This window comes from Narcine bancroftii, chromosome 13, assembly GCF_036971445.1.
Source record: "Narcine bancroftii isolate sNarBan1 chromosome 13, sNarBan1.hap1, whole genome shotgun sequence".
Lineage (NCBI taxonomy): Eukaryota > Metazoa > Chordata > Chondrichthyes > Torpediniformes > Narcinidae > Narcine > Narcine bancroftii.
In genome coordinates, this window is record NC_091481.1 from 36,707,981 (window position 1) to 36,721,557 (window position 13,577).

General features: G+C 43.9%; 1 protein-coding gene across 2 annotated transcripts in view; it reads right to left on the minus strand.

Moving 5' to 3' along the window:
- The window catches only part of fgd6 (FYVE, RhoGEF and PH domain containing 6), a 150,410-nt gene that overhangs the window by 12,415 nt on the left and 124,418 nt on the right, over positions 1-13,577 (minus strand). For both annotated transcript variants that reach the window (XM_069909429.1, XM_069909430.1), the window contains exons 16-17: positions 5,030-5,176; positions 2,253-2,355 (exon numbers count right to left, since the gene is read on the minus strand). In XM_069909429.1, coding sequence (XP_069765530.1) covers positions 2,253-2,355; positions 5,030-5,176 — 250 coding nt within the window. The remainder of the gene's footprint in view (positions 1-2,252; positions 2,356-5,029; positions 5,177-13,577) is intronic.

A 13,577-nucleotide genomic window follows, 5' to 3' on the forward strand; every position in this document is an offset into this window, starting at 1 on the left:
AATGGTTCGCTGCTTGCTCATTTCAAGAAATGGTTTGGAATTTCAAAACAAAGGTGTAAAACATAGGGTATGAAAAGATGAGAAGTATTTCTGATGTATGAATATAAAATCTTGCTTAAAAGCACAATGGAAATATCTGTTCATTTCTTCAGTAAGATTAAAGAAAAATCTTTGTTTCAGAGCTTGCAATAGTGCTAGTCTACATTTTGACTTTTGTTGTTTGACTACACAGTACATCTTCAGCAGCGTGGACTCGCCGCTGAAGATCCAGCTGCGCTGGATGGGTCACGTCTCCAGAATGGAGGACCATCGCCTTCCCAAGATCGTATTATATGGCGAGCTCTCCACTGGCCACCGTGACAGAGGTGCACCAAAGAAAAGGTACAAGGACTGCCTAAAGAAATCTCTTGGTGCCTGCCACATTGACCACCGCCAGTGGGCTGATAACGCCTCAAACCGTGCATCTTGGCGCCTCACAGTTTGGCGGGCAGCAGCCTCCTTTGAAGAAGACCGCAGAGCCCACCTCACTGACAAAAGGCAAAGGAGGAAAAACCCAACACCCAACCCCAACCAACCAATTTTCCCTTGCAACCGCTGCAATCGTGTCTGCCTGTCCCGCATCGGACTGGTCAGCCACAAACGAGCCTGCAGCTGACGTGGACTTTTTACCCCCTCCATAAATCTTCGTCCGCGAAGCCAAGCCAAAGAAAGAAAAACACAGTACATATAATAAAATATAGTACGTCTTTAATATTCTTTCAAACCAGAGAAAGGGAAACGGTAACTAGCAACAGAACTTCTGGTCTGATGCTATGCTCTGTGGTTCAAGAGTGAAAAAAAAGTCTATACTGAACAACCCCCACCAAAAAAAAAAATTCCAAGACATAAACGGACTCCAGAAGCAATAAATTTTACACATGGATAACAGTGTGAAATGGTGCAGGAAGATATAAGGTTCATTAACTCTTATAAGCTTTGTAATAATGAAACCACAAAATTAATACATCCTTAACATGAACAAGATGTTGCTTTTGGCAGAAGGAGACGTTGCAGCATTCAGCAGCAATGAGAAAAGGTGGTTTGAGAAATTGACGAAGGTTGAAGGGAAATGGCACTGGATGGCGTTAGTGCAGGAACTTGAACATTATGCCAAGGAAGAATGTCACTAATGGCAGACAACATGGTCGGGCAGCAGTAATGCCAGCTGGGACTTAAAAGCAAAAAGGCATGATAGAAAGAAGATGAGAACTGGAGACAAACAGAATATAGCAGCATGCCAAAGACAGTAATTAATCTTTAAACACGCAGAATGTGAGCATTGAGAGAAATCAAATGAATCACTGAGTTTACTGCCACATATCCACCTGTGTATATTATGCAGTTTTGTGCTCTTGGGGAGTGGCAAGGAGACAAAAGGATTGTTCTGTCTTCTCTGCTATTCTTCACTGTACAAAAAAAAAGCCAATATACCAGGGGAGGCCAAACCGAGGCTCTTTGACCTTTAATATGCGGCTCGCTGACAGTCTCCCCCCCACGCCCGCCCGACTCGCGCTGCCAGTCTCTCCTCCTTGCCCACCTGACTCGTGCTACCAGTGTCCCCACGCCCGCCCGACTCACACTGTCAGTTTCCCCCTCCTGTCTGCTCGAAACGCGCTGCCGGTCTCCCCCCCCTTGCCCGCCCGACTTGCGCTGCCAGTCTCCCCCCCCCTTGCCCGCCTGACTCGCGCTGCCGGTCTCTCCCCCTAGCCCCCCCAACTTGAGTCTTTAATATTTGTAGCATTGATTTTTGTCAAAAAAAATTATAATAAGACTAATTTTGTAAGGTGATTAAACTATCTAATTTTTTTGGTTTCCTTTTTTTCCCCATATTTGTGTCTTTGTGATAACTGAAACTAATACAAATTAACCGTTTAAAAACTGCAGGCATGAATAAATATTATTTTCATTAATATGCATTTCTTAAAATTGATATAACATTTTTGTTACAAAATGTAGATGTAACAATGAAAACGTCTGTGTGAATTTTGTTCTTGTCCTGCGGCTCTCAAGCATCTGAGCTTTATCATTTGTGGCTGTGACACTAAGCAAGTTTGGCCACCCCTGCAATAGACTTTCATTAAAATCAATGTTTTACTGTCCTTGGGAAGTGCAGGTGACCATGTGACACGGGTCCAACTTCTCAGTTGTGCTTTTTACAGAACCTTCTACAATATCATTAATAGGCTGCAAAACCACCACAATATTTTCCTTACCTCTTTTTTGCAACTCCAAGAAGCAGTAATCACAAACTCTGGCTGGTCGGTTTTTAAGATAGTCCAGATTAAATTTATTTGATGAACAGGCTTGACAAACAATCTAGAAGATAAAGTCATATTACACATGGTTTTCTAGAAAAGTTGCAGTTGGCTGAATACTGATATTAAACTGAATGATACTAGCACCATCTGGGTTGCATTTCCACAATACAAGAAGTGGATGCGGTGGAGTCCCGAAGAAAAACTGGGAAGTGAGTGGAGTTCAGTGAGTCAAGCAGCGTCAATGTATAGAAATAGGCAGTCAATGCCTCGGTTGGGACCTTGTATCAAGATGTTTTTAAATTGTTAAATGATGCAGAGCTATTCCATTCTCAGTGGTTTTAAGGGTATTTTAACATTTAAACTGACACAAATCGGGGTATGATAATCGGGTTTATTGGCAACTGACTGTACAAGTTCCACCCAACGAAACAGCGTTCTCCAGTCCTTGGTGGAAAACATGCAGATGCACAACCAGACATAACACACATTTGGACAAATAAAACAAATGCAGGACAAGTATTTTACCTATAACCATCAATAAACATTCTCACTGCCCGTGGGAAGAAGTCTGGTGGAGCTGGCCCTGATACTCCTGTATCTCTTCCCTGACAGACAATAAAGATTAAAATTTCCAACTATAGCTTCTTTTGACATCACCACCTGATATTTTTTGGGAGTCGATGTGTAGAAGACCTATTGTAGAAAAAAATCAACCTCTCTCTTCCAATGAGAAAACACATGCCTAGAATTTGGTTTGCCCCAATTTTGAAGTGCTAAACGCTTGTTCCTTTTAGCCCTCATGCACAACTGGGGGGGAAATGAAATTGAATGGATGATCAAGAAAAGTCAGCATGGCTTTATGAGTGGGAAATCAAGTCTCACAAATCTGTTGTTTTTTTTTAAATGTCCAAGAGGATGTTGTCTGTGTGGACTTTAGCAAGGCCTTTGGCAAAGTCTCATGAGGTAGGCTGGTCCAGAAGGTTAGATCATATGGGATCCAATATCAATTGGATTCAAAATTGGCTTGATGGAAGCAGTCAGAGGGTGGTGGTGGAGGATTATTTATCTGACTGGAGGTCTCTGACCAGTGATGACTGCAGGCGCCTGTGCTGGATGCATTGCTGCTTGTCATTGATATTAACGACTTGGATGACTATAAGTCACATGATTAGTAAGTTTGCAGATGACACAACATTGTTGATGCAGTGTTCAGTGAGGAAGATTGTCTCAGTTTACTTCAGGATGTAGATCAATTGGGGAATGGGGGACAAGGAATGGCAGTTAGAATTTAACTCAAATAAGCACGAGGTGATGCATTTTGTCAAGTCAAAAAAGGGCAACTCTTACATATTAATTGCAATGGTTGTGGAGACTGTTGTGGAACAGAGAGACCAAGTAAATTGCTTCATTTGACAAGCTTGCCTTCATCAGTAAGGGCACTGAGTAAAGGAGTTGGGATATCACATTGGTGAGACCACATTTGGAATATTATATGCAGCTTTGGTTGCCCAGAAATACAAAGGATATCATTAAACTGTAAAGGATACAGCAAAGATTCACAATGACACTGCTAGGTCTCGGATGTTTGAGTTACAAAGAGAAACTGGATAGGGTGGACTTTTCTCCCTGGAGTGACCCAATGAAGGGTGTAGAAAATTAAAACGGTCATGTCTTTTTTCCCTTGATATGGGGGAGTCTAAGACTAGGCCATCAATTTAAGCTGAGGGAGAAAAGATGCAAAAGGGACCCGGGGGGGGGGGGGGGGGTGCATCTTTTTCATAGAGGGTGGTGGGTATGTGGAAAGAGATGCCAGAGGAATTGTAGAGATGGGCACAGATGCAATGCTCAAATGTAATTTCAACAGGTACATTTCAAATGTTGAAAGGCAAGGACAGAGTAATGTAGAAAGGTGGGAGAGTCTAGGACAAGAGGGCACAGCTTCAGGATTGAAGAGCACCCACTTAGAACAGAGATGGGAAGGAATTTCTTTAGCCAGAGGGTGGTGAATCTGGAATTTGTTGCCACAGGCAGTTGTGGAGACCTAAAGGAACTGCTTACACTAACCACCTGGGTCTAACAATTGCTAAACAAAATCTATTTAATTATGTCCTGTGTATGCATTGTTTGTGTGTGTAATGACTGGTTTTGTGTTTGCATGCATTGCACCAAGGACCGGAGAACGCTGTTTCGACAGGTTGTACAATCTGATGATAAAAAAGTTGAACTTGAAGTCACTGGGTGTACTTAAGACAGAGATTGATAGATTCTTGATTAGCCCGGGCATTATGGGGAGAAGGCTGGGCAGTGGAGTTGAACGGGGAAATGTATGAGCTCATGATTAAATGGTGGGGCAGACTCAATGGGTTGAATAGTCTATTACTGTTCCTTTGTCTTGTGGACTTATTAATATAGTAATCTGGATAACATTTGCCCTTGCTTTCACAAATTTCAGATTGCCAAAGCTCCCTTCATTCAGATATGCAGAGACCATTTTTGTTAGGATCTGTTAAGCTACATTAATCACCTCTTTTTGTGCTTCAGGTTAATGTGAAGTGCACGGTTTACTAGAGCAACCCACAAACAGAAGCTCATCTTAATAAACAGATAGACTGGTCAAAGACTCAAGGAAAAAAATTCAAAGCTATCAGAATGGCCTCTAAGGCAGCATTATCTTCAGCAGAGTCGGTGTCTTTAGAAAGTGAGTCAGAACAAAACTACTCCCGTATACAAACCTTTCCACATGCTCGACAATGATGCCGTCTCCATGTCAGTGTAAAGTCACACGTGCAAACCATACACATGGTAGCGCGAGGATCAGGAATCCATATGGGTGCCTTGGAGCCCAAAGGTGTATTTACTTCTGGTTTATCTGGTTCTTCCTAGAAGAACAAATAGTTCATAACAGTTATAATGATAAGACAATCGGGTGAAATACATGCTCATCTTTGGTCTAATTCAAATGACTCTTGTTGCCAAATGGAATACAGAGGACAAAGGAATTGAAGAAGTATTTGCAAAATGCGAGTTACTGGTTCCAAGAATTAGTGGGTGGAGAGCAACCTCCTCTTTAATTTAATTTTAAAAATTTCGAGACACAGCACTGGCACTTCTGGCCCACGAGTCCGTGCTACCCAAATACTTATCAACCTACCAATATTTGGAATTGCTTTGAATACTTTGCTTCAGTGTTCACCAGAGAAAAGGATCTTGGTCAAGGTGATGTCAGACTTGAACAAGCTTACGTGCTGGACCAGGCTGAGATTGAGCTTACGTGCTGGACCAGGCTGAGATTGAGCTTACGTGCTGGACCAGGCTGTGATTGAGCTTACATGCTGGACCAGGCTGCGATTGAGTACGTGCTAGACCAGGCTGAGATTGAGTACGTGCTGGACCAGGCTGAGATTGAATACGTGCTGGACCAGGCTGAGATTGAGCTTACGTGCTGGACCAGGCTGAGATTGAGCTTACGTGCTGGACCAGGCTGAGATTGAGCTTACGTGGTGGACCAGGCTGAGATTGAGTACGTGCTGGACCAGGATGCGATTGAGTACGTGCTGGATCAGGCTGCGATTGAGTACGTGCTGGACCAGGCTGCGATTGAGTACGTGCTGGACCAGGCTGAGATTGAGTACGTGCTGGACCAGGCTGAGATTGAGTACGTGCTGGACCAGGCTGCGATTGAGTACGTGCTGGACCAGGATACGATTGAGTACGTGCTGGACCAGGCTGAGATTGAGCTTACGTGCTGGACCAGGCTGAGATTGAGCTTACGTGCTGGACCAGGCTGTGATTGAGCTTACGTGCTGGACCAGGCTGTGATTGAGCTTACGTGCTGGACCAGGCTGCGGTTGAGTACGTGCTGGACCAGGATGCGATTGAGTACGTGCTGGATCAGGCTGCGATTGAGTACGTGCTGGACCAGGCTGCGATTGAGTACGTGCTGGATCAGGCTGCGATTGAGTACGTGCTGGACCAGGCTGCGATTGAGTACGTGCTGGACCAGGCTGCGATTGAGTACGTGCTGGATCAGGCTGAGATTGAGTACATGATGTTTCCTCTCATTGAAAAGTCCAGAACCAGGGGCATAGTCCCAGAATAATGGGATACCAAACAAAATTGAGTTGAGGAAGAATTTCTTCACTCAGGGGCTTACAAGTCCTTACCACAGAGAGCAGACAGAACAGTTCTTGGATACATTTAAGGCTGAGATAGATTCCTAATGCAGGAAAAGAAAGGTTCTGCAGAAAGGGCAGGAATACGAACTTTAGAATCATGATCGATTTTCATGGAACAGACTCAAAGGAATGAACGGCCTACTCCTGTTCCTGCTTCTTCAGATCCTACACTGCCTTGTGGATTATTTATATTCCTTCCAAGAAACCAAATTTACAATCCACCAATGGCAAGATAGGCTAAAAATAATGCTTGTTACATTTAAAGCAAATGAATAACAACTGCACACTGGCGAGAAAGATGTCTGACCAAGTAAAAAAAATGTACAAACCAGAAACCGCTTTTATTTACCAAGCAAATGCAAAGGTAAGCAGGAACACTTGAAGGATTCATGAAAGGAAATCTTTGAAATAATTTAATTACTTAAAGACAATGATAGAAGTACAACTATAAGCATTTACAGTTTTGCAATTATCGATCCATAGAACACTACTGCACCGAGACAGGTTCTTTGGCCCATCTAGTCTGTAACAAACTATTATACTGCCAAGTCCCAATGATTGTACCTGTCCATATCTCTCCATACCTCTCCTGTCCATGTACCTATCCAAATGTTTTTTTAAAGTCAAAATTGAGCCCCCATTCACCACTTCAGCTGGCAGCTCATTCCACACTCCCACCACTCTCTGTGTGAAGAAGTTCCTTCTAATATTCCGTTTAAACATTTCCACTTTCACCCTAAACCCATGTATGTTCTCTTGTTCTTGTCTCAACTAACTTCAGTGGAAAAAGCCTACATGTATTTGCTCACAATCCCTTATAATTTTGCATGCTTATTAATTAATTTCAATAATTCTTTTGACAACATGCAAACCAGAGAACACTACAGCACAGAAACAGGTCCCTTCAGCCCTTCTAGTCTGTGTCAAACCATTTTTTTTGGCCTAGTCCCACTGACCTGCAGCCAGTCCATAGCCTTCCATGCCTCTCCCATCCATATACTTGTTCAAATTCCTCTTAAATGTTAAAATTGAGCCCACATTCACCATTTCAGCTGGAAGTTCGTTCCACACCCCCATCACTCCCTCATGTTCCTCCTAAACTTTTCCCCTTTCACTCTTAACCCATGTTCTCTGGTTTGTATCTCACCCACCCTCAGTGGAAAAAGCCTATCCTACATTTACTCAGTCTACCCCCTCATAATTTTAAATACCTCATCAAATCTTGCATCATTTTTCTATGCTTAAGGGAATAAAGTCCTAACCTGGTTAATCTTTCCCTGTAACTCAGTTCCTGACATCTGGGCAACATCCTAGTAAATCTTCTCTGCACTCTTTCTATCTTATTGATATCTTTCCTGTAGTTAGGTGACGAAAACTGCACACACTACTTCAAATTTGGCCTCATCAATATCTTTTACAACTTTGACATAAAATCCCAACTCTTGTACGCAATACCTTGATTTATGAAGGCCAATATGCCAAAAACTCTCTTTACAACCCTACCTACCTGTGACACCACTTTCAGGGAATTATGTATCCGTATGCCCAGGTCACTGTTCTACCACACTCCTCAGTGCCCTACCATTAATCGTGTATGTCATTTCTTAGTTTGCCCTTCAAAAATGCAGCACCTCACACTTGTCGACATTAAATTCGATCCACCATTTTTCAGCTGGTCCAGATCCTTCTGTAAGCTTTGAAAACCTTCTTTGCTGTTCACAACACTTCCAATCTTAGTGTCATTTGCAAATGTGCTGATCCAATTTACCATATTATCATTCAGATCAGTGATATAGATGACAAACAACGATTGTCCCAGCACTGATCCCTGAGGTACACCACTAGGCACAGGCCTCCAGTCTGAGAAGCAATCATCCACCACTACTCTCTGGCTTCTCTCGTCCAGCCATCGTCGAATCCATTTCACTACTTCACCATGAATACCTAGTGTCTGATCCATCCTGACCTACCTCTCATGAGGGATCTTGTCAAAGGAGTTACTACCGTCCAGGTAGACAATATCCACATCCTTTCCTTCATCATCTTTCCTGGAAACCTCCTCAAAAAACTCTTGTAGATTAGTTAAACACAACCTACCACGCACAAAGCCATGTGGACTATCCCTAATCAGTTTCTGGCTGTCCAAATAATTGTATATCCGCTCTCTTAGAATACCTTCCAATAATTTACATAGAAAAATAGAAAATAGGTATAGGAGTAGGCCATTTGGCCCTTCAAGCCTACACCGCCATTCATTATGATCATGGCTGGTCAGTACCCGGTTCCTGCTTTCTCCCCATATCCCCTAATCCCCTTGGCCACAAGGGCCAAACCTAACCTACACTTAAATATTGACAGGGAACTGGCCTCAACTACTTCCTGTGGCAAAGAATTCCACACATTTACCACTCTCTGAGAGAAGAAATTTTTTCTCATCTCAGTCCTAAAAAACACCCCTTATCCTTAAACTATGGCCCCTGGTTCTGGTTTTTCCCAGCATTGGAAAGAACCTTCTTGCGTCTAGTCTGTCTAAACCCTTAAGAATTTTATGTTTCTATAAATCAAATAGCTTTTTATTGTCATTGTACAAGTTATACAACGAGATTTATGACAGCAGTACAAGGTTACCAATGCAGCGACGCAACCACAGGCAGCACCACAGAAGTTAAATAAAAAATTTAATTTACAGTGCTGTATATGTCCTTTATGTGAATGGAGGGGGGGGTGTCGGCTGTATGTATAATAGATGTGGAGGACAGAGAGGGGAATTTGTGGATATGTGTGTTCAGTGTAGTGACAGCCTGGGGGAAAAAGCTGTTTCTGAATCTGTTTGTTCTTGTCTTGATTGACCTGTAGCGTCTGCCAGAGGGTAGTAGGTCAAACAGATGCAGGGCAGGGTGGGTGGGATCCTTTATTATTGCTTGTGCTCTACTGAGGCAACGAGAGGTGTTGAGATCCTTCAGGGAGGGTAGGGGACATCCAATTATCTTTTCTGCTGCCCTCACCACCCGTTGAAGTCTTTGCCGCTCTTCTTCAGTGCAATGGGAGAACCATACTGTGCTGCAGTACAGCAGGATGCTCTGTCTGGTGGAACTGTAGAAGGTAATCAGCAGCTTCTGACCCACCTTGCTCTTTTTGAGCATTCTCAGGAAGTACAGGCGCCTCTGGGCCTTTTTGATGACTGCTGAAGTGTTTACAGTCCAGGAGAGGTCGTCTGAGATATTGATGCCCAGGAGGGTGAAGCTGTGGACCCTCGTCACACAGTCACCATCTATGTAGAGAGGGAGCGGGTCTGACCTGTGCTTCCTGAAGTCCAGAATGATTTCCTTTGTTTTTGTGGTGTTTAGGATCAGGTTATGAGCACGGCATCACTCGGTCAGATTCAGGATTTCATTCCTGTAGGCAGGCTCATCTCCCCCTGTGATCAACCCCACCACCATGGTGTCATCTGCAAACTTCGCCACGGTGTTACTGGCGTGGACAGGTCTGCAGTCGGCGGTGTAAAGAGTGATCCCCCCCCCCTCAATCTTCTAAATTCCAGAGAATACAAGCCTAGTCTATCCAACCTTTTTTCATATGCGAGTCCTTGTGAACCTTCTCTGCACCCCCTCCATGGTGAGGATGTCCTTCCTCAGATAAGGTGACCAAAACTGCACGCAGTACTCGAGGTGTGGTCTCACCAAGGCCCTGTACAGCTGCAGCAGGATCTTCCTACTCCTGGACTCAAATCCTCTCACTATGATCGCCAACATACCATTCGCCCTCCTCACCACCTGCTGCACCTGCACGCCCATTTTCAACGACTGATGCACAGCAACACCCAAGTCTCGCCGCATCTCCCTTTTTCCTAAACAATAATAATCCTCTTTCCTGTTCTTACCTCCAAAGTGGATAACCTCACATTTATTCACATTATACTGCATCTGCCACGTCCTGGCTCACTGACCTACCTAACTTGTCCAAATCACCTTGCACTCTCCTAGCATCCTCCACACAGCTAACCCTGCCACCCAACTTCGTATTTTCTGCAAATTTCGAGATACTGGTATCTATTCCCACATCTAAGTCGTTGATATATATCGTAAACAACTGCGGCCCCACCACCGAGCCCTGCTAGTCACTGGCTGCCATTTTGAAAAGAACCCATTTATTCCTACTCTTTGCTTCCTGTCCCTCAACCAATTCTCTATCCACCTTAATACCATACCTCCTATACTGTGCTCTTTAAGTTTTTACGCTAGTCTTCTGTGCAGAACCCGATCAAACGCCTTACCTACTACTGACATCAGGCTTACCGGCTTATAATTTCCAGCATTTCTTTTGGAGCCTTTTTTTAAAAATAACACGAGCTCCTCTCCAATCCTCTGGTACCACACCAGTGGCTAAGGACATTTTAAATATTTCTGCCAGAGCCCCTGCAATTTCTACACTAGCCCCCCTCAAGGTCCGAGGGAAGATCCCTGGGGATTTATCCACCCTGATTTGCTTTAAGACACCAAGCACTTCCTCCTCTTTAATCTGTGTAGGTTCCATGACCCCTCTGCTTGATTTCCTTACTTCCCACGATTCTGTGCCCTTTTCCTGAGTGAATACTGTGATAAAAAGATCTCCCCCATCCCTTTTGGCTCCAATCAAAACCGAGCACTCTGAATTTCAGGGGAACCAATTTTGTCCCTACCTTCTCTTTTCTTTTTCTGTCCTTTTTTCTTTCTTCCCTTATCTTTTCTTCTTTTATTTAGAGTTTTGTTAAGGGGGGAGGGGATGAGGGGATAGTGGCTATAATTGGAACATGTATCAATGATTAATTCACATTTAATTATTGATCAGTGATGGTAATTTTGGTACTGTTTGGTGATAAAATGAAAATATTTTAAAAAAACTCTTGAGGTTTTTTGTTCACATTGTCTGCCAAAGCAACTTCATGTCTTTTTACCTTTCCTGATTTCCTTCTTGAAGTTTTCTTCATTTTTTTACATCTCATTTGCTCCATGTTGCCAAAACCTATTATACACTCTCTCTTTTTACAAACTCTATTCTCTCAAAATTTCACGTTTGAAGGTCTTCCACTTACCTGGCACATCCTTGTCTGAAAACAACATCCCAATTTATGCATTCTGGATCCTTTCTCATTTCCTCAAAATGAGCCTTTCTCCAATTTAGAATCTCAACCCATGACACAGACCTATCCTTTTCCATCATTAACTTGAAACTAATGGCATTATGATCACTGGACCCAAAATGCTCTCCTACACATATTTCTGTCACCTGTCCTGTCTTGTTCACTAATAGAAGATCCAGGATTGCTCTCTCTCTAGTTGGTACCTCTATATATTAATTTAGAAAACTTTCCTGAACAAATTTAGCGAATTCCAAGCCATCCAGTCCTTTTATAGTACGAGAGTGCCAGTCAATTTGTGGAAAGTTAAAATCTCCTACTATAGCAACCTTGTGTTTTCCTGCAGTCATCTGCTACCTCTCTACAGATTTGCTCCTCCAATTCTCATTGACTATTGGGCGATCTATAATACAACACCATTCCTCAGCTCCACCCATTTAGCCTCAGTAGATAAGCCCTCTGGTCTGTCCTGCCCAAGCATAGCTGTGATAATTTCCCTGATGAACAATGCCACTCCTCCCACTTTCATCATCTCCCCCACCCTCCATTCTATCGCATCTAAAGCAATAGAAGACCTGAATGTTGAGCTGCCAGTCTTTCCCCTCCTGCAACCAAGTTTTACTAATGGGCACAATGTCATAATTCCACATATCAATCCACGCTCTAAGGTCGTCTGCTTTCCTACAATACTCCTCGCATTGAAATAGATGCACCTGAGCACATTTCCACCATGTGCAACCGTTAACTTCTAATGGTGCATGTAATTTTCACATCATCTTTTCCCTCCTCCGCTCCTCTATCTGCTCTGGCCCTCTGGTTCCCACCCCTCTGCAAATCTAGTTTAAACCCACTGGAGCAACACTAGCAAACCTCCCCACAAGGATATTAGTCCCCTTCCAGTTCAGATGCAAATCATCCCGCCAGAACAAGCCCCACCTTCCCTGGAAGAGAGCCCAATGACCCAAAAACCTGAAGCCCACCCTCCTGAACCATGCCTTTAGCCACATGTAAAGCTGCATTATCCTCCTATTTTTAACCTCAGTAGCACGTGGCAGGGGTAGCAATCCTGAGATCACAACCACAGAGGTCCCGTCCTTCAAACTATTGTTAACCCCATGAACTCTCCTTTCAGGACCTCTTCACCTTTTCTACCCACATCATTGGTCCCTATATGGACCACAATATCTGGCTGCTGACCCTCCCTCCTGAGAATGCTCGATCTGAGATATCTCGGACCCTGGCATTAAGGAGGCAACGTATCACCCAGGACACTTGATCTCTTTCACAGAACCTCTTATCTGCCCCCTAACTAAGGAACCCCTTATCACCTCAGCTTGCCTCTTCTCCTCCCATCCCTTTTTTTAGTCACAGGACTAGACTCCGTGCTTTTTCTGATAGTTCACGCCACCCCCCCACACCAACAGTATCCAAAATGGTACACTTGTTATTGAGGGGAACGGCCATAGGGGTGCTCTGCACTGTCTGCTTGTTCCTTTCCCTCTCCTTACTGTCACCCATCTACCCTCCTCCTGCTTCCTATGATCTGGAGTTCATCCAACTCCAGCTTCAGTTCCTTAACTCAGCTTGTCAGGAGCTGGATGCACGTTTTTGCAGATGAAGTTGTCAGGGATACTGCTGGCTTCCCTGATGACCCACTTTCTGTAAGAGGAGCATTCACCTGCCTCAGCTGCCATTCTCACCTTTTATGACGAAAGGAACAAAATATATAATATATACAACATGCCCTTTCCTGTGGCTACCTGCTGAATCCTTTTTGTTCCTTAACAAGGATGGCCCTTTCTTAATTCAACTGTATCTCTCACCTATTACCTGTTCTTGCCGAAGCCTGTTGAACCAAAGCCTTACCACCCTGACCCAGTCCACCCTGACCCAGTCCACCCTGACCCAGTCCACCCTGACCCAGTCCACCCTGACCCAGTCCACCCTGACCCAGTCCACCCTGACCCAGTCCACCCTGACCCAGTCCAC